The sequence below is a fragment of the Oncorhynchus nerka genome, linkage group LG19 (assembly GCF_034236695.1).
Source record: "Oncorhynchus nerka isolate Pitt River linkage group LG19, Oner_Uvic_2.0, whole genome shotgun sequence".
NCBI lineage: Eukaryota > Metazoa > Chordata > Actinopteri > Salmoniformes > Salmonidae > Oncorhynchus > Oncorhynchus nerka.
Window position 1 is genome coordinate 23553006 of NC_088414.1, and position 22020 is coordinate 23575025.

Here is a 22020-nt window from a genome sequence, read left to right on the forward strand (position 1 = left end):
CTTCTCCCCCAATTGCTCAGTTTGGCCAGCTCTAGGAAGATTCTTGTTTGTTCCAAACTTCTTTCATTTAAGAATGATGGAGGCCACTGTGTTCTTGGGGACCTTCAATGCTGCAGAAATATTTTAGTACCCTTCCCCAGATCTGTGCTTCGACACAATCCTGTTGTACGCACAATTCCTTCGACCTCATGGCATGGTTTTTGCTCTGATATGCGTTGTCAACTGTGTGGAACCTTATATAGACAGGTGTGTGCCTTTCCAAATCATATCCAATCAATTGAATTTAGCACATGTGGACTCCAATCAAGTTGTAGAAACATCTCAAGTATGATCAGTGGAAAAAGAATGCACCTGAGCTCAATTTCGAGTCTCATAGCAAAGGGTCTGAAAACTTATGTAAATAAAGTATTTCTGCTTAGCATTTTTAATGCATTTGCAAAACAATCTAAAAACCTGTTTTCGGTAAGTCATTACGGGGTATTGTGTGTAGATTGATGAGGGGAAAAGATTATTGTATACATCTTAGAACAAGGCTGTAATGTAACATAATGTGGAAAAGGTCAAGGGGTCTGAGTACTTTCCGAATGCCCTGTGTGTCTGAGATTTTGAACATTATGAACATGACTGGGCATTCAAACATATCTGTATCAATTTATCATCAATAGCTTCTACCATGTCTTCCTCACATTTTGATTTTACATGCTTTGTGTCATCAGGAAAAGCCTCCATCAACACTTGTTACAGTTTGAAATCAACTTTGGAGGTTTGTCAGACTGCTATACAATAGTTTAAATCTTTGAACCATCTGGGTTGCCCAGTGTTGCTGCACAAAGAGAATAAAGTGTTGTATCTGCAAAAATTCACCTCTGCTCCATCACAGATTGGACTTCCCTGGCTGCTTGACCCTGCTGAGACTCGTCACAATCTGATCCTCCTAAGATGAGGCATGACAAAGATTTACTTGGTGAACATTTATACATTATATTTTCCAAGAATATAATCAATGGTTCAGTAATTGAATCAGATCCCAGACTGTAATAAGCTGTCCTGTAGCTACTGTAGGTCCAACCATCAACTTAAGATGGAACTTTGTATCATTCACTGATATTGTTATTGTTAGTATTCTGCAAAATTCACCTGAGCTCTGTAGACTGGCTGTCTGACCCTTACTGGGACACATGTCACCATCTGATCCTGTTAAGACATGATGATCATAATATTGTGCACTGACGGTGAAGCCTGTAGAGCTGTTTATTACTGTGTTAGTGTTAAAAGTAGGCAATTAGCTAGGGAAACTGACAAATCGATAACATTATATTGCTATCCTGACTCTAATAAAAACTCACATTGCACAAAAGAAATGTCAGAATTATAGGTCTTCAATCATTTGCCCGCTGGTTTCATCGTTTGATTCAGGTCTAGTGTGAATGAGGCAAAAATAATCCCTACCTAGTTTTGGCCAGCTCTCTCTAACAATAGTGGCGAAAGCTAGCTAAATTAATTTACTTCTGTTGAAATGGGACAAAAAGTCTACAAAACATTTCCATACAAACAGCTGTTAGATAGTAATAATAGCCATCTCACATAGCAACAGTTGAAGTCAGAAATTTGCATTCACCTTAGTCAAATACATTTAAACTCAGTTTTTCACAATTCCTGATATCCTAATAAAAAATCCCTGCCTTATGTCATTTAGGATCACCACTTTATTTTAAGAATGTGAAATGTCAGAATAATAGTAGAGAGAATGTATTTAATATTTTATTTCTTTCATCACATTCCCAGTGGGTCAGAAGTTTACATGCACTCAATTAGTATTTGGTAGCGTTGCCTTTAAATTGTTTAACTTGGGTCAAACATTTCAGGTAGCCTTCCACAATCTTCCCACAATAAGTTGGGTGAATTTTGGCCCATTCTTCCTAACAGAGCTGGTGTAACTGAGTCAGGTTGTAGGTTGCTCGCACACACTTTTCAGTTCTGCCCACACATTTTCTATAGGTTTGAGGTCAGGGCTTTGTGATGGCCACTCCAATACTTTGACTTTGTTGTCCTTAAGCATTTTGACACAACTTTGGAAGTATGCTTGGGGTCATTGTCCATTTGGAAGACCCATTTGCGACCAAGCTTTAACTTTCTGACTGATATCTTGAGATGTTGCTTCAATATATCCACATAATTTTCCTGCCTTATGAAGCCATCTATTTTGTGAAGTGCACCAGTCCCTCCTTCCCCACAACATGATGCTGCCTCCCTCTTGCTTCACGGTTGGGATGTTGTTCTTCGGCTTAAAGCCTCCCCCTTTTTCCTCCAAACAATAAGATGGTCATTATGGCCAAACAGTTCAATTTTTGTTTCATCAGGCCAGAGGACTTTTCTCCAAAAAGTACAATCTTTGTCCCTATGTGCAGTTGCAAACCATAGTCTGGCTTTTTTATGGCGGTTTTGGAGCAGTGGCTTCTTCCTTGCTGAGTGGCCTTTCAGGTTATGTTGATATAGGACTCGTTTTACTGTGGACATAGATACTTCTGTACCTGTTTCCTCCAGCATCCTCACAAGGTCCTTTGCTGTTGTTCTGGGATTGATTTGAACTTTTTGCACCAAAATATGTTCATCTCTAGGAGACAGAACGCATCTCCTTCCTGAGTGGTATGACGACTGTGTGGTCCTATGGTGTTTATACTTGTGTACTATTGTTTGTACAGATGAACGTGGTACCTTCAGGCATTTGGAAATTGCTCCCAAGGATGAACTAGACTTGTGGAGGTCTACAATTTACATTCTAAGGTCTTGGCTGATTTCTTTTGATTTTACCATGATGTCAAGCAAAGAGGCACTGAGTTTGAAGGTAGGCCTTGAAATACATCCACAGGTACACCTCCAATTGACTCAAATGATGTCAATTAGCCTTTCAGAAGCTTCTAAAGCCATGACATCATTTTCTGGAATTTTCCAAGCTGATTAAATGCACAGTCAACCTAGTGAATTTAAACTTCTGACCCAGTGGAATTGTGATAGATTATTTAACTTCTAATTCACTCTGTCTGTAAACAATTGTTGGAAGAATTACTTGTGTCGTGCACAAAGTAGATGTCCTATCCAAAACTATAGATTGTTAACAAGAAATTTGTGGAGTGGTTGAAAAACTAGTTTCTAGAGGCTAGAGCTGAACTGACTGTGGTAGCTACAGTAGCTATCTAATTCATTCACCCCAGTTAAGAGGGGATGAAATATTAGCTAACTTTGCATGTCAATTACAATATTAGCTCAGCACTGGGAAAAACACTAGTTTAGTTTTGTTTCTTTTAAAAGAAGTTAATACAGCAGTTACCTTGTCAGCTACATCAGTCAACTAAAGAGTAGCCAGTTGCTGCTCTGCTTGCTCTGCAGCTGCCTCTGTTCAACTCTCCCGTGCTGGTCCAGCCAGCCTTTCAAAAGCTTTGCCTTCCGCCCTCTCTGTGGTGTCCGGGTGGTCCTAAATCCCGCTGCCTGAAACAGTCTCCATCCCCAGTGAAAGTTGTGTGCCTTCATAATATACTGTATGTATTGCAGGGTTCCTGGAGAGCTACCATCCTGTAGGTTTTCGCTTTTTCATGTTCTTTCCATGACATAGATTGAGACACCCTGACCAATTGAGGCTGTTCTGAGGGCAAGGAGGTGTTCCTAATGCTCTGACTGCTCAATGTATAATCTCTAGGAATTGTACTTACCAGACGTAAAGTGAAGAAATGTGTCCCTCACTATCAAATAAACGTCTGAATCCAACTTTTTTGGACCATATGTCACGACTCCCGCCGAAGTCGGTCCCTCTCCTTGTTCGGGCGGCGTTCGGCGGTCGACGTCACCGGTCTTCTAGCCATCGCCGGTCCACATTTCCATTTGTTTTGTCTTGCTTTCCCTCACACCTGGTTTACATCCCCTCATTACTCTGTGTATATTATCTTCTGTTTCCCCCCATGTCTGTGTGTGGTATTGTTTGTTGTTACGTGTATGTGCACGTCAGACTGGTTTGCGCCGGGTTAAGTCAACCCGTGTTTGTTTAGTTTTCTTAGTGCCGTGTGTTTGTTCGCCGTAATAAAGGGCTCCAATTTGCTACCCAATTCTGCTCTAGGGATAGGCTACAAAGTAGGCCTATATTGAAAGCAGGTGCTTCCACACAGGTGTGGTTCCTGAGTTAATTAAGCAATACACATCCCGTCATGCTTAGTGTCATGTATAAAAATGCTGGGGAGGCCATTAATTTCAGCTCCCATGGCTGTGCCCCCGTGGGAGGACAATGCCTCCATCCACAGGGTACAAGCGGTCACTGAATGGTTTGATGAGCATGAAAACTATGTAAACCATATGCCATGGCCTTCTTAGTCACCAAATCTCAACCCAATTGAACGCTTATGGGAGATTCTGGAGCGGTGCCACCAGCATAAACAAAACACCAAATGATGGAATTTCACATGGACGAATGGTGTTACATCCCTTCAATAGTTCCAGACACTTGTAGAATCTATGCCAAGGTTCATTGAAGCTGTTCTGGCTCGTGGTGGCCCAACCCCCTATTAAGACACTTTATGTTGGTGTTTCCTTTCATTTTGGCAGTTACTGGTACATATGCCTTGTTGCCGGCTCTATTGTGGTAGGGTTATTTACCATCGCCACCCGCCAAAATGATGCACAACTCAGGGAGTCCAACCAATACAGACTTCAGATGTTGTGTCCCAAGCTAGATTGCAATGTGTGTAGGCTACGTTGTATATGTGCATAAATGAAAGCATCTATAATTACATTTGGCAATAGGTACATTTTTATTTACAAGTGCATCTATACAAACAATATTATTTGATTGAAAATCATTTTCTATATCATCTTTATAATTGAGGAGATAAAACTTAAAAATGTGTACAGTGCATGTGTGTGTGTCATTGAGGGGTGTGTGTGTGTGTGTGTGTGTGTGTGTGTGTGTGTGTGTGTGTGTGTGTGTGTAAATGACATTATCTTCAGCAGTATTACGACAAGTGCAATATTCTATTTACATTTGCATTCATAGTATGCGTTTCAGAAAACGAAACAAGATCTGCATGGCCAATAATCAGTAGGCATTCAAGAACCAAACAAGAATACTGCTAAACACACATAAGCATGCATAGGCCAGAATGAGAACATGACCAGAAGTAACTTTTTAAATTATCAAATTTCACATTCAGAAACTAAATGCTGTTTTAGCGCTTTAAATAGACAAATATTTGTTTTTTCTCCAGCGAAGTACTACAATCTACATGTTTCATAAAACACTTGGCCACCAAACAAATAAAGAAATGTGTGTTTGTATGAGATACTCATATTATAACAATTAGACCATAGTCTCTGTTGTGAGCCTTTTTCTACTACTATTCATATACATTTTTATGTACTTGCCTGCTGAATGCATAATAATATCTCAATCAGCCTTGTTGATGGGAACAGTATGGGGAAGCCCTCCGGTTAACAGGATACTTTGGGATTTTGGCAATGAGGCCCTTTATCTACTTCCCCAGTCAGATGAACTCGTGGATAAAATGTGTATGTCTCTGCGTGCAGTTTGAATGAAGTTGCTAACTACCGGTAGCGCAATCGCTAACTAGTGTTAGTGCAATGACTGGAAGTCTATGGGTATCTTCTAGCACGCTAGTTAGCATTGACTCGTGAAACTACCTCTAACTTGCTTCATACTAGAGACATAAAAATGGTATCCATGACTTGGCAAAGTAGATAACTCTGGTGAAGTATATAAAGGGCCTCCTTACCAAAATCCCGAAGTATCCCTTTAAAGTGCTGTGCAGTGCCATGCCAGAACTGTGCAATAGTCATTCTTTCAACATGCCACAGTTGTTTCTCAACTGGCCTGGGAAACGGCCCGTTTTCACATCTAACCAAGATATGTACACAACCTCACAGCACAAAGACTGCAAGTTAAGCTGAATTATCAATTCACTCTGGTTCCTTCCATGTAAGACATATCAAAGTGCAAATGGAAGATAGACTGTTGTGCACAGGTAGGAGGTTTTTGCATGAAATACCAAGTGCTGGTTGGGTAAAAAACCTGGCTCTTTGATGCAACCCCTTGAAACTGGAGATGAGAAAGACTAATGAAAGCAAGGGAGAGGGTGTTCCCAAATATATGGCCGATAACAAAGGTCATGTTCCCCTTCCCAGACATTGCATGCATCAACCAATGGTTGCGTGTCATGTCATCGACTGTGGAGTCTGGTACCAGATTGCTACTACATATGATGTGGTAAGCTAATATGTAAAATACCTATCCAGGCTGTGTAAGATCTCGCATGTGTCAGCAACATCTGAGCAGGGGAATACGACCAATGGGTGGGCATTTTAGATTTTGCCCTAGCATTACATACCTGATTCTACTAATCAACTAATTATCAAACCTTTGATTATTAGAATCAGGTGTGTAGTGCTAGGGCAAAAACAAAAATGTGCACCCATTTGGGTCCCAATGACCAGGATTAAGAAACATTGATAGTATACTTTCAGAGAGTGATAACAAATAACATATTTCCTATAGTTTCGAACTGGATTAGTGACTGAAAATCCCCTTCAAATAAGAATATAGTATTGCCACTTTCTCAATACCAAAGGTGTAAAGACCTCATTGGACCAAATACAGGTAAATGTGAACATTACGTCACAGGCAGAACGTTTTCAAGGGGCACCAAAGGATAATACTGGCTGGACAGTTATTCAATTCATTATTTAGGGGCAAAGAATAAAATCTAAACAAAGATCACAATTTTTGTATCTCAGAAAACGTACGTGATTAGAATAGCAGTATAAGTATTAACACCATGGGGACAAATAATTCATTAAATACATACTCATTTGCATCTACCCATTAGGCAAAACTGGTTGGATCAACGTTATTTCCATGTCATTTCAATGCCAAAAATCTATGCGATGACGTTGAATCAATGTGGAAAACTGATTGGACTTGTAAAAAGTAATCAACGTAAGAGCACTGTTTTTTTCCACCCAAATGTTTATCTATATCCAATGACATGGTGAAATGTTTTGTAGATTTGACGTTAAATTTACATGAGTTGAAAACTCAACAAAATGTAAGTTCAAACTAGACGTTGAACTGATGTCTGTGCCCAGTGGGTATGCATTTACAATGCATGCAGGCTTCCATCTCTAGTATCGTTGCTTCAAAATATTATATTGGCACAGAGGTTTATGTTCTCACTATTAAAACATGTCCAACTTATCAAAGACATATTTTATTTAAATATGTGGAGTTAAAATACAGGTATTTCTTAAACGTTGATATTTAGCAGTGTACCTTTCATACTGTGAAATAATAATGTGTGTTACAGTCAGTTCTTGTCAGTTAAATGATATGTACAGTGCTTAAGTCCACTTGTTTTTCTACTTAAGTCATATAACTAAACAGGACTTTTCAAACAGCAACATTGATCATGTAGATATATTAAATAGTAGTTGTATCCAACACCACAATGTCTGCACTGCAGTAAGTCAAATTAGACAAAGATAGGACTGTTTTTAAGCATAAATTGAGCGTGACTAGAGAAAACAGAAAAAAACAAGGTATGTGTAAGTAAGCTCAGAACCCTAGAGCTGACTAATGCCAGGCTAGATCCAGCTATAACAAGTGCCATGATCAGATCAGTCCTTTCTTCAATGTAGGGTTATCTCCGTGGCTCCACTGTAAAGCCAATGGGACAAAAAGCTTCAGCAGTGATGGATCCAATAATGCAGCGAGCTGGGGAAGCCTCTTTTTGTCCACCCACCCTCTCTCTCTCTCTCTCTCTCCAAGGAGTGAATGTTTCTCTCTCCTTCTGTCCCTCTCACACCACCGTGCTGACAGACGGGTCGGACAGGTTGAGCTGGCCCGTGATGTCGGTGGGTGGGTACTGCTGCAGAGATTGAGAGAACATGAGAAAAACTGAGCCACGGTCAGTCCCCTACAAAAGCCCTAAACAGAAGTCTGATATAGAAGAGAACATCTATGCTCCATTTCAGTCGAAATCGTCGAAGCAGAGGTGTTTTATAACCCCCCCCCAAAGGCAGTGTAGCTAGGAAAGGTGGAAACATTTTGGTTCCATTGTGGGTTTCTCAGATTAGTACAATACAACCATGGGAATACATGTGTTGGTTGCTCTGTCTGAGGAGGGTTATCATATTACTACAGTGGTGTGGAGGTAATGCCCAGAGCGTAGAACACAGTTGAATCAGCCAAAAAACAAGACCACTCATTTGTATGTAGACATTGTTTAATTTTCCGCAGCTAAGCTGAGAGAAAAATATGGTTTATGCTTGAGCCTCTCGGCTGGTTCAAAGTGCTGTGCAGTTGGACTCTTACTTCCAGGCCATATTTCACTGTACTCCAGAGGAGCAGAGTTGTTGATTTTAATGGGTATCTACAGTGCTGGGTAGCAACATACCCAGCTCCATGCAGGTGCTCAGTTACTATGGCAACTGTGACTTTGGGATTGCGTAATTTAGTGTCATTGATTGTGTAATCTGCCTTGGGCTTAATGTCAGGGAACATACTTGACAATGGTAAGGATGGTTCCTTTAGCAATTGACGCAGTAGCAATATCACTAACCACTGCAATTGCTGTGGATTGTTCCTTATGCATTGCAAATATGGCCATGAACTGATCTTGCAAAATATAAGGGAGTGTTTTTGTAAAGTTTGTTGCCTTCCTATAATTCCATACCATACCACTGTGCTGAATCATGCTGTCTACAAGACATACTGTTTTCATCAGCGTTGTTTCCAACATGTCAAATCGAAATCCAACTTACTTTGCCATTGATTCCGATTTACAGTGTAAAAGTTGGAAAAACCTGATTAACATCACCTTTTCACACTGTGAAAAGACTTAAAGAAAATGGCTTGATGAACAGGGTCACTTCAGTACAAGCCAATCATAATCCACCGTGTACCTCCATCCATTCTATCTTCAGAAAAAAACATATTTTAATTCCCGATGAAATCTATTTCGTGTGTCAATTTCGCAAATCCCCAAATTATTATTATTATTTCAGATGTTGATGATTGTCTCATTTTAAGCTGTGTTGAATGTTTTTCTTCAAGCATTGACCCATATTGCGTTTTATAAGTTATGATGCAACTACCATGCTAAGTCAAGGGTCAACATCATCATAGGGTATTACAGATATAAAAAAAAAACAGATGTTTGACTATTAATTACAAAAGACCTAACACTTAGATCTAAACGTTGCATCGCCACAGGGCTACAACCACGTGGGCCTACTTCAGGGGCCTGCTGTTAGTGGTATCACTTAGAGAACCCCCTACTAGCCGAAGGTGGACCAGCAAAAGAGAGACCCTTCAACACGTCAATACTTCACTACCACGATGACTTCTGTATTATTACAATTACTAGTACTAAAATACTATCTCTTACTGATACTACTACATCTACCTCAACTACTAGTATTACTGCTAGTACCACTACTGACAACAATAACAGTAATTCACATGCTTGTAGAGGGAGAGAGGAGCAGTGTGGCATGTGGGTGAGGGACACTGACACTCAAAAGTCCATTGATAACCATTAATATAAAAGAAGAACACTTATATAAAATCAAAATAATGGTCAAAGATTGAGGATGGTACATATTTGGTTATAATCTAGTTGTAACTTGTGTGGTGTAAGAGCACGATAACTCCCAAACCACCATCCCAAACCTCCCACAACAGCAACAGTCATTCCATCTTCTCCACTCCAATAGTTGACCAATTCTACAGAAACACCTCCAGGTGATAGTAGGTGGCGGATGGTAGATTTGTAGTTTTGATTTGGATCAAAGGAATAACATCACTCTAAATGTCAGAGACAATAGATATAAGATCAAGAAAAAAAGAGAAAATCAAACAAAGACAGACCAACAGAGACCTTTTTTCCATGTTCGATTTGGCCAATACGTAATTAAGGAAAACCAAAAAGCTTTGATATCTACTGTGCAACTCTCAGCTAAATCCGGATTGAGCATAGCTGGACATCAGCCAGCTATGTTAGGGTGAACAGCAGAACAGAGAACGTTGCAATTCACTGGATTGTCAGACCACTGTGAAGGAGCCTCCCCACCAGCAAAGAGCAGGCCCTTCCAACTGGACTGTGGAGAAAATGAGAGAGCATCCCACTCTTATTGTGCTGCAGCAAGGCTCCAATAGAAACAGAGGTGAATAAGGCCTGAGTTCTTTTCATAGTGGGTCTAAGCTGCGGACACAATAGAAGCGTGATGTTTCAAAGAATCTCAAGCCGAGAAAGGCAACAAACAGAGGAAGACACAATAGAACCATCTGCGTTAAACAACCTAGAAATAGACCTTAAAAGGCATGCAAAATTGACACAGAAAATCCTTTTGTCAGACAATATGATTGCAAACATCACAAAGTAAACATGACAAATCAAAAGTAGACAGTAGATCTAATAATATAACTCCACGAAGAAAATCCTGAAATAGATGGTCTGTTGGTAAAAAAAAAATGTTAGTTTGTTTTCAGAACGGTTGACTGACTTTGGCAAATGGCATAACGTTGGCACATGCTTTGAAATCAAAACCAACAAACAAACAAAACGGAAGTGCAGGATTTAAGTGTATAAAAGATGGATTGAACAGGATCAGGCAATCAAAGAAACAGCAGACTAACACAAATACACACACATACACACACTACAAAGTCACCAAGAGACAAATTGGTCAAAACCACATCCAGATCATTGGCAGGGAGGAAGAGCAGCCCAAACAAGCAAGACAGACTGCTGAATTGCCCTCTCTTCCAGTACTACACCCACTAATCCCATGAAGCCAGCCCAGCCTGGCCCTGCATTTGCTCTCCCCACTGCCAGCACACAAGCTCAAGTCCCTGCCCTGCTCTGCCCTGCACTGCTGCCTAGCATCCTGTAGGGGGCATCGGCTTACAAATGGCATCTGGTTGGATGGCTGATCGATGGTGGACTGACAGACATGTGGCCATGGCTGCTGAGCCATGTAGGATGGGTGAGAGAAATGGGTCTCTCTCACAATTAAGAGATGGGAATGGCGGTAGAAAAGACAGAGGAAAAAGAGGAAGATTGAGAGAGAAGAGGAGACAGAGGTAGAAAAAAAGAAAAGAGAGAGAAGAGTAGGAAGAGTAAGGGAAGATGTTGTTCCCTTCTTCATCTCCTTACCGTGTCTTTGGATGACCTACGTCTCTTGATGCTGGAGGCCAGGGAGGTACTGATGGACCTAAAAGAGGCTTTCTTTTTGGGGTCGGGGGGCTCTGCTCTACCACTTTTCCTATCCTAAAATAAATATATGTAGAACAATTATTCATATTCTTGGGGTGGAGTGATACCTTGGTCTCAGTCTCACCCATTCACCCACTCACCCTCTCTCCACACCCTCCCTCCCTCTTCCATTTCACTATCTGAAGTGGTATGAGAGTGAGTTTCCCGACACAAAGTTGTCTCCATTGGATATTGGAGGCAACAGGAGTTTTGCACCTCTTTTCGTGGTGGGACTGTCTGGCACTGTAGTCTGGCCAATCCCATGTGTCCCAACATCCCAGAATGTTTTTACACTAGCAGCCATTTCATCATAGTGGGACTGGACATGATGGAAAATACCTAGCCAAGCATTGACACATCCAAACACCCCCATGCCCCTAGAAATGTATTGGAATGGTTTGAGGAGCATGTGTAGGTGACACCTGTGATATGCTGCTTTAATCATCTACCACATCCTACTCACACACTCACTCTTACCCACACACACACACCCACACATCAAATAATCACTTCCACCCTACCTCCACCCCTTCACCCCAAGACACACAACCTTTCAGAGAGAAAAATAAACATTAGCCAGGACTGAGGAACAACTAAATGGGCAGTATACTATGACTATGAAATGTCACAGTCAACAGAATCAAGTGTATTCATTGGAGGTTCAAACATCTTCCCAAACCCATGTTTAACCATATCCTTACATGTTCACACATCAACTGTGTTTCTTCCCTCCCTCATGCCATCAAAGTGCCCCACATCTACTCTCTATAGGTGCGTGGCAGTGTTCATGTGCAAAAGCTCATATTAAGGTATTCTTACATCCTGAGTCTCTAGAGAGGAAGAGGGCTGCATGGGGGAGGAGGAGGAGGGGGGGGGAGAAAAGAAAAATAAATAAACATCCATCTTCTTGCTATTAGATAGTTATTACTTTAAGATCCAGAAGCAAAGCCAAGGGAACCAAACGAGCCAATAGAAAAGCTAGCAAAGGAAACAACCACATCGCAAGCCAAGCAGTCATAAAAAGGTGCTCTATAAGGCAGGGGAGCCACTAAAATGCATACCAACATAAGATAAACAACAACAAATAATAGTATATAATTTAAGCTCCTTGAGTCATTATACCTGTGGCTGGGTATAATGGAAATTCCCTAGGGAGTGAAATAGATGGTGTTGGGGTGGTAGTATATGGAATAATATATGTACTATATACAGTATACTACTAACTGGAGTTAGAGCAGGGATTGGGGGTGGAATTTAGAAATATGAGAGATTTTGGCGAGCTGGTTAGGGGTGTGGGAAGGTTTTGGTGATAGGCGGCATGAAAGGTTTTGGCCAAGTTGTTGTGAGGTCTGGATGGGGATGGTTAGCTAGGTGAAATGGTAAGAGATGTAAGAGAGTAGGAGTTAGGGAGGTCCTAGGTCTAGATAATAGACCTAGATAAATGGTAAGAGATGTAGAGAGTAGGAGTTAGGGAGGTCCTAGGTCTAGATAATAGACCTAGATAAATAGTACGAGATGTAGAAAGTAGGAGTTAGGGAGGTCCTAGGCCTAGATAAATGGTAAGAGATGTAGAGAGTAGGAGTTAGGGAGGTCCTAGGCCTAGATAAATGGTAAGAGATGTAGAGTAAGGTGTATTAGTCATAGGGAATGGGGAGGCCCTAGGAGTGGATGGGTAAGAGATTTAGAGAGTAAGGTGAGTTAGGAGTTGAGAAGGCACTTGGGGGGCAGTGTGGTGTGAATTTAATCTGAGAACATGTAGAAAGGGGTACGGAAGGATGGGAAGAGCTTGGCAGGGACGATAAGGGAAGGGGTAGAGAAGGAGACAAAAAAACATAAAGCATGACAGTCAACCCAGGCCAGCACTGGACCCACAGAACATCCCCTGTCATCAGATCACATGACTGGGCCTCTGTTTGAGCCACCCATCACCACCCAAACCATCCCCATTATCTTAATGCCACAGCATTAAGAGGTGATGTTCTATTGGGTGGTGTGGAAGATGGGTGGAGCTGATTGGTTGAGGAGTGATGGACAAGTCACCAGTGAGAAAAAAGTAAATAAAATGGATTTCCTGTTGGAAGATGACATCTAGACGTTAGTCAATGGTCAAAGTCACCTCATGTTAAAACTCCATCAGTGAGGTAAAGATGAGGCATAGAGACATTTAGATTGAAAAAATAATGCTCATTGCCCAAGCAACTCAAAGCATTGTTTTTTTATATTCTTTTGTATTTTTCTGTTTCTCGTCAAAATTGTTTTTTCTTGTTGTACTTTTCAGCGTAGAATATCCAGGTCTCACGTGACATCAATCGACACCGACCGCTTGTGAAGTGCTGTGTTTGCAAAGTTCCGGTCATGCAAAGCATGCTGGTCCAATGGAGGAAGCTTCCCACTGGACGCATGTGCCGCAGCTTCCTGTCTCCAATAGGAAACAACAGCCACTAGAGTGCATTAGTTCTCGTTGACATTTCGTTGATCTCACTCCTAATATCTCCTCCACTTTTAGGCAGTGCACTTCTGAATAAGACCTGCTACAACAGAGAAAACTAACGGCTAGATACCGTAGCTTCTCTTAAACTAGGGAGGGGGACAGATTCAGTTCACAATGCTTTTTCAGTAGATACAAGCAAACAAAGGTGCTGAGAGTTGGGGTAAATTATAATTCAGTTGAATCAATTCAGGAAGTGAATTGAAATTCCAAATGGAATTTAGCCCTAGCTGGAATGGGTCGGTTAGTTACTGGAGAAGATACTAAGGTGTAAGCAGTTCAGAGCAGCAACATAGTGAACGATAAGAGGGACTCAAACAGGTTATTCAGAATTGCACGTCCTCTGGAGGTACCTGTGTTGGAAGGCATAGATGTACAAACATGTTGCATTATGCACAGAAGTATAAAAACAAACAAAAATATAAAAATACAAACACACAAGCAGTAAAAATTATGCTGGACACCTAGCTGGAAATACCCACAAAGAAAGGAAAAGTTGACATAAACTGTCACCGAACCCTGTTGTTATGATAATAGTGTATACTGAATAGTGGGAAATACTGTATGAATTCTACTTCCTCTGTAAGTAATCACATTGATGGCACCGAGAGACAATTCATTTGAATCATGTTCATTTCATACTGTATTCGATTCAATGATTTGCTCGCTTCTGCTACTCCAAGCATGATACCCCAGTTAAGGAATAAGAGCAGAAAACTGTCATTTGTTTAAAGCATGTGAACCCCATATTAGCTCTAGGCCCTATTGAGAATAATGCTGTGTACGATTTGCATGGATGAAGACATCTTTGTTCAGTAGTGCTGGAATTATTAATAAACTGTGTCAACATAACCTTGTCTTTAACACAGATCTTACACAGACCTTTTCCTTTCTCAGCGGGCGCCTGCATGCATTTGTCTACTGTATGTGCCTATACATGTACACAGACATGAAGACATGGACAACAGTTACATCTGGTAGTAAGGTAGATGACAGACAGTCTCGGAAGGACATTGATTTGCTGACACGCACTGGAGACTGTGATCTTACCGTACCTTCCTCCAGCCCTGCTGTCAATACAACCGGTGCACCACTGACCTTCTGTGAGTGCTTAACAAAGAGCCAGCATGGGGGCAGGCTGGCTGCCAGAGCCACATCACAGGCTCACAGTGTCCACTCTGCCCGTCTCAGCTCGCGTGCCCCCGTCACCTCCCTCCCATGTACCCCCACACCACGCTCCTCCTGCTGAGGATGGTAGGTCAGCGCAGGGTTGGAGGTAGGGTAGGTAGGGGTGGGGATGATGCGGAAAGGCGAATGAGGGAGTTGGGGGGGGCACCAACGCTTCACAGTGGAAGATATTGGAGTTAAGGGCAAATCATGTTCTTCAGTGACTAGACGCACTGAGGCGCGAGCACATAACTCAGCTGTAGCTGGAATGGTTTTTGCCTGATTATCTTTAGGTGCCCACCGTTCTGAAATAAGTCACTGACACGCAGGCTTTCTCTGAGAGGACTCTCATGTTTAGGGTCCATAAACACTGTAGGGGGTGGAGTGATGTAAATACTGGACAAGTATAGACGTCAAGCATAGGAGAGTCGGGGTCAGAAATGACAGTGTAACAACACACTGTTACAGCTATTAAAAAGCATGAGATTTATCTATGAGTCTCATAGTTATGTGAGATTCTCCTTATTTAAATTACTTTCATCGACTAACTTATTCCCCTGCATGTCCTCATCATCTGACCTTACAAAGCCTAAAAGCATTATAGCAGCAGCATACAAAGTCAAATTTATACCCTATGCAGGTATGCAATGCAACAACGCAATTAGCTACGCAAAATGGCCGTTCTGCGTAGTTGCAATGCATTGTACATTTTGGGCTGCACACATATTTTTACAAAGCAAGTACGCAGAAGGGCCATTTTGCGTAGCTAATTGTGTTCTTGCGTTGCATACGTGCTAAAGTAAGTGTTAAGGCTTAACTGGCTCATGCCATGAACGTGGAATGCATATTTTAGTTTCAAATGTTCTCATGTTAGAGCTACTTTTGGTTTAGCTTAACTCTTATTCTAAAAGCGAAGGGTGACGTGGGGTGGAGATGGCTCTTGTCTATGTTACATACTAGCGATGGGGTCATCGATGCGCCCACAGCTTGGCTCCCAGAGGCCTCCTTACTGTCCTGCAGCACAGAGAGGAGACATAGGGGCCATTGGTCTAAGGGACTGGAGGATGGACCCACGGTGGCTCATGGTAATGGCTTGGGAACAACTTCATCACTGATTGTGACACAGCAATCCGTGAGTGACTGTCACCAGTTGGCAACAAGGTCACACAGGATGCTAATAGTGACACAAAAAAAGGATTGGTCGTACACCTGTATTGGAGGAACCTGCAGGAAGGGCTATGCTGGGCGTATCTCAGCCCATCTCTGCCCTTCCCCCCCCGGGTGCCAGTGCTTACGGGGGGAAAGAGATGCCATACCTGCAGGTTCTTCCTCCAGACGTTGACTGCCGCAAAGGCCAGCTGCATCTGCTTCCTTCGGGCGTCTTTGTGTCGCTTGTAGGCGATCTCAATAAAGATGAGGAAGATCCCTGCTGCTATGCCTCCAGCCACCAGCATGAACACTCCTGTCAGACAGAGACAGACAGACACAGGGATGGGTGGTGAGTCGCCGTCTGACACTGACCGCAACCCACTGACCATGACTGTGTCTGTGTGAATCTAGTCTAATAGGTCAACGGTTGCTGTCCTTTCGTCGACCTGCTTCCACTTCACGCCGTCCGCTGCAAACCTTGCAAGTTGATATTAGGATCACAACTATAACAACTAGAACTACAGTAACCCACAACAAATTACTTTAACAGTACACACTTCACGTAACAAAAAAAAAGAAAGTATTGGACAAAAAAAAGGCTACAGTACCTTACCACTGTAGTTTTTGTCCAATCACTTTTAGGTTTCTTAAAACCCAAAAGAGGAACCCTACCTGCCATGTTCTCAAAGGTGAGTGTGGCTGGGGCATTGCTCCGTGAGTCACACTCCTGGTATCTCACCCAGGTTTTATCTAGATCTTCCATGAAGCCATTCTCATGGGAACTGCAGGGGTGGGGGGGAGTGGGCAGAGAGGTAAGACAGTTAACAAAAAGCCAAGCCATACACTCCAGAAGAGAAATCCCAGAATGTCACTAACACAGACGACACAAACAAACACAGACTGACTGACAGACTAACAGACAGACAAAGGGCAGGAATGAGGAGATACAGAGAGAGAAGAGAGCTGACACAGCTGTGTGTCGGATGGTAAAAAAAGAAAAAGAAAAATAACAACATACACACAATGCTGCTTGAGCTGGGACAGACCTGAGAATGGCCAGGGACACATTCTGTTTCCAGGGGCTGTCCTTGCGCATGCCTATGCCAAAGCCCGAACGGAAAAACAGCTCTCCCGTGGTCACCAGGTCGCACTTCTGCGAGGCTTCAAACTCCAGCACCGCAGAGTCCCAGATGAAAGCATGCAGCTTGCTGTTGGCGGAGGGAGGCAGGGGGGAGGAGGGGGTTACGGTGCAACAGTACAGTGATTGTCACAACACACATTTACGGCTCCCCTTTGGCCACACAAAGCGTGTGAGTCAGCGTTTACCAGCCATGTCTACCGCCGCTTGAAAAATGAAATCCAATGCCGGACGGACGACGGCGCGTCCCCCATTGGATTCCCCACCTCAAAGAAGCTCGTCTTGGATAAAACCTGAAAAAGGGTGCTCCTCAACTCAACGTTAGCTCAACTATAGACTGGTGTCAGTGCTACTGACACAGTTCATGCAGCCCTGTTCTAAGTCTGAGCCTGGATCTGTCTTGGCTGGATGATGGGCCTGGATCAGAAGGAGCGCTGCAGTAAGACCTGCTGGGTCTCACTGTTCCAGAGGTCCACAACCCCCAGGTCTGACTGACTGACCCTCTCTCTCTCTCCCTAACCTGGCTATCTGACCAGCTCCGGCCGACACGCCCAGGCCAGGCCGGCCCGGCCGGGACTCACTTGTCGCGCACGGCCTGGATAGCCTCAGCGGCACTCTCGTAGTTGTGCTTCTCCATGTGGCGGTACATGGTGCTAAGCTCCACCTGCCGCCGGAAGTAGATGTCCACAGAGCTCTGCTTCACTGTGGCATAGATGAACTTGTCTGATGGGTTCCTCAGCTGTTGAAGGATAGGAATGGTTGGAGGGAACATTACATTCAGCATTCACAGAGTTGACCAATTCTGGAATTCTGTAAAAATTAAAACTTTTGACGCTACACAACCACTTACTTTACAGCATTTAAACCCCAATAATTTTCGCACCTCGCTAAACATGTACATTTTTGGTAGTATGTAACCTACTATCCACAAGTTATCGAGGTAGAGGTGTACTCTAAGATTCTCTGTATGTATTTAAAGCAGGACAATTTCTTGATGCCCACCCTCGGGTCGTTGATGCCGGTGATGCGCTCCTCAGGCCGGTCCAGCACCAGGAAGGCAGCCAGGTTGGCAGTATACGATGCCACTATGATCATGGCAAAGCCGGCCCACACCATGCCCAAGATTCTCGCTGAGAAGCTGCGCGGCGCGCCTAGATAAGAAAAGCCCATAAAACATTACAATATGTTCACTCTATGGGACATCAAATGTGGCTTAATATATTGATGTATGTGTAGCATCTCCCAAATATGACATTATTTATCGACGTGCAACACTAATATTTCCACAGTTAATATCAGTATCACAAACTGGTAGTATTTGCAGAAATAGTACACCAACTAGCTAGTATACTAACAACTGTACTGATCTTTAGCGGTTATTTAGTGATAGTAATTCTCCTACCTTCTCCAATACCGGAGTTAAGCAACACTCCCCAGGAGAACCACATGGCTGACGACAAGGTGAGGGCGTCTTCTTCTTCTTCTTCACTGTTTACTTTAAACCTCCCAAACGGGCTAGAGAGAGAGCAAGATGTGAAGTGAGACATACACGAGAAGACAGAGGAGAAAACCCTGGCAACACCAGACAGGGAGGAAGTCTGTGTAAGTGGCTACGTAAGAGCGAGCTAGAGCACAGAAAGAAAACAGAGAGAGAAGGCCAGATGAGCAGAGCAGTGGAATGATTGGAGCCAGTCTTCACCTCTGTCCCCTCATCCACTGTGAAGCATCTGGAGAGGTCTGGAGCATAAGCAGAGGTAGAGTATGTCACACACACACACAAAAACACGTGTGCACGAATGCACCCACAAGTACGCACCCACCCACACACACACATATACACGCATATAGACAGACGGACACCTGGATCCCCTTGTACCTGAACCGGTCTAGTAGGTAAAGCATCACCGCCACCACATGCACCGAAAGACCCACCAGCAGCCACAGTGTGCTCTGAAACGGCTGCATGAACGAGTCCAGTGTACTGCGAGGGATTTCCTGTAACACACAGCACCGACAGTCATTCACAGACCACTTACAGTCTACAACCATCCCATCTGCAATGAGGACTAAATCAGGTATAGTCTGTATGAACTTTCAATTTGTCTCATAGGTTTTGGGAGGAATTCGGGGACATACCTTTTTAACAAGGATGGTTAGGCCTTGGTACTTAAAAGGTTTGGAGAATTCGATGTACTGGGCTCGTTCATTGTTTATCGTCAGCGGGGCAACGATCATATCTGCCAGACCCCCCAGGAGCTCTCCCATCATGCCATTCCACTCTTTCTTGTTGCTGTTGTTCACCTGTGGTAGATGGATGTAAAATGTTAATAACCAAACCAACCTGACAATGAATTTCAGAATGAATTGTCCTATATCAGAAACAACAAGTAAGCCCTCTCTTGACTCTGGTGAGTAGCCAAAGGCGAAAACCTGGGTGCCTTTAACCCAAATGAAAATGAGCAGTATGGTCTGAATGGTATTCTCTGGCTCAGAGATGTGGTAACTGAGCTTGGCTCTCCAGAGAAGCTCCATTCAGCCCATCTTGCTTGTTCAGTAAATCCTGACAGATCAGCGTGGGTCTCACCACCACCTTGTCCCTCCAACATGGAACTAAAGTCCCCAATGTGGTGGGACCCTAGGTTTCCATGGCTCTCTCGGCTAAACGACTTATTTTAGTTAGTGATTTAGTTAGTGAAAACAGTTTTTGTGAGTGCAGTAACATAAGAGGATTCTGTGTAATTTTCAAAACGTTACAACTGCAAAAAGCACATCTCAGAGATAAGATTTGTGTAATTTGCTTCATAACTTACTTAATAGAATGTAATATAAATATATGCAAATAGACAATTGTTGGTCAAATCATTTTTGGCCAGTAAGGTTTTCTATCTAGAGAGAAGTCTGAGTTTTTATAGGAACTGACCCGCTCCTGTGTTCCAAATTTCCCATCAGCCACCAGGTGTACTTCATAGGTAAAGTTCATGGTTCCAGCCAACTTGATAAGTAGGTCAATACAGAATCCATAACAACATTGAGGTACAATTGGACGTCCTGTAACCAAACCAGCAGAGGGTTGCAAGTTACAATCAATCAATCAACATTTTAAAAATCTTTTTTTATAACACCAGACATCACTTGCCCACACACTATTCAACCAAAATCACCCATTCACTTAATAATACAGTAACACACTGCACATATGTTCACTGCAACCAGACTTCACACACATACACTCTTTGCTTAAAACAGGCTGGAACATGCCCACACTGTTTGCAAACATTTAAGCAAACACTCTAGCATACAGTATTCACAATGTACACTCACTGTACATACACACTGTACACACACACACACACACACACACACACACACACACACACACACACACACACACACACACACACACACACACACACACACACACGCCAACAATCACACAAAGGCACAATCAGCAACATGCATACATATATAGATACCTACTGCATATATATGTATGCATCTCCAGTTGGTACTTAGCGGGCGTAGTAAAAGCACAGTGATATCATAAACGTCCCTGTTGTGTTACCTGGGATGGTCTCATTTGGTCCAGTGCAGATCACCTTTTTAATATCTGCCACTCCATTTAAGGTTTTTTCCTCCTTGCAGGTTCCATCCTGCTCAGTGGGTTTCACATACACAAAGGGCTCCTGGTGTATGGTCACTATCTATAACAGACGGGAGAGAATGCTGTTTATCACACAGTGGGCTTTAGCTCACACTGACCCTGAGGGAGCTCTACTTCACCAGCCCTCCAGACAACAACCCCTCCAACAAGGAACACATAAAACACACACACACACATGGTAGAAATGGAGAGAGAAAATGAGAGAGAATGAGAGAGAAAGAACAGTAGAATCCTTTGCAGGCCCATTCCATTGAAGATTCTGTAAGATATAAAGCGTTGTTTAACTTACAATATATATATATATATATACACTGAACAAAAAATATATATAATGCACCATGTTACAATTTCAACGATTTTACTGAGTTACAGTTCATATAAGGAAATCAGTCAATTGAAATAAATAAATAAATTCATTAGGCCCTAATCTATGGATTTCACATGACTGGAAAGGAGCGCAACCATGGGTGGGCCTGGGAGGGCATAGGCACACCCACTTGGGAGCCAGGCCCAGCCAATCAGAATGAGTTTTTTCCTGCAAAAGGGCTTTACTACAGACAGAAATACTCCTGTTTGATCAGCTGTCCAGGTGGCTGGTCTCAGATGATCCTGCAGGTGAAGAGGTCCTGGACTGGCATAGTTGGTCTTCGGTTGTGAGGCCGGTTGGACGTACTGTCAAATTCTCTAAAATGACGTTGGAGGCGGCTTATGGTAGACAAATTAACATTACATTTTTTGGCAACAGCTCTGGTGGACATTCCTGCAGTCAGCATGCCTATTACACGCTCCCTCAAAACTTGAGACTTCTGTGGCATTGTGTTGTGTGACAAAACTGCACATTTTAGAGTGGCTTTGTATTGTCCCCAGCACAAGGTGCACCTGTGTAATGATCATGCTGTTTCATCAGCTTCTTGATATGCCACACCTGTCAGGTGGATGGATTATCTTGGCAAAAGAGAAACGCTCACTAACAAGGATGTAAACAAATTCATGCACGACATTTTTGAAAAATAAGCTTTTTGTGTATATGGAAAGTTTCTGGGATCTTTAATTTCATCTCATGAAAAATGGGACCAAGACTTTACATGTTCCATTGATATTTTTG

General features: G+C 42.7%; 1 protein-coding gene across 2 annotated transcripts in view; it reads right to left on the reverse strand.

Annotated features, from left to right (window-relative positions):
* Window positions 1–4778: 4778 nt before the first annotated feature.
* The window catches only part of LOC115101217 (glutamate receptor ionotropic, NMDA 1), a 28216-nt gene continuing 10974 nt past the window's right edge, over window positions 4779–22020 (reverse strand). Inside the window, exons 10-21 of one of the 2 annotated variants that reach the window (XM_029620531.2) lie at window positions 20817–20955; window positions 20175–20302; window positions 19391–19555; window positions 19131–19249; window positions 18657–18769; window positions 18257–18405; window positions 17836–17993; window positions 17163–17324; window positions 16789–16898; window positions 16284–16429; window positions 11214–11327; window positions 4779–7922 (exon numbers count right to left, since the gene is read on the reverse strand). In XM_029620531.2, coding sequence (XP_029476391.1) covers window positions 7854–7922; window positions 11214–11327; window positions 16284–16429; window positions 16789–16898; window positions 17163–17324; window positions 17836–17993; window positions 18257–18405; window positions 18657–18769; window positions 19131–19249; window positions 19391–19555; window positions 20175–20302; window positions 20817–20955 — 1572 coding nt within the window. In that variant the 3' untranslated portion in view covers window positions 4779–7853. The remainder of the gene's footprint in view (window positions 7923–11213; window positions 11328–16283; window positions 16430–16788; window positions 16899–17162; window positions 17325–17835; window positions 17994–18256; window positions 18406–18656; window positions 18770–19130; window positions 19250–19390; window positions 19556–20174; window positions 20303–20816; window positions 20956–22020) is intronic. The other variant, XM_029620537.2, reaches the window with a different exon arrangement.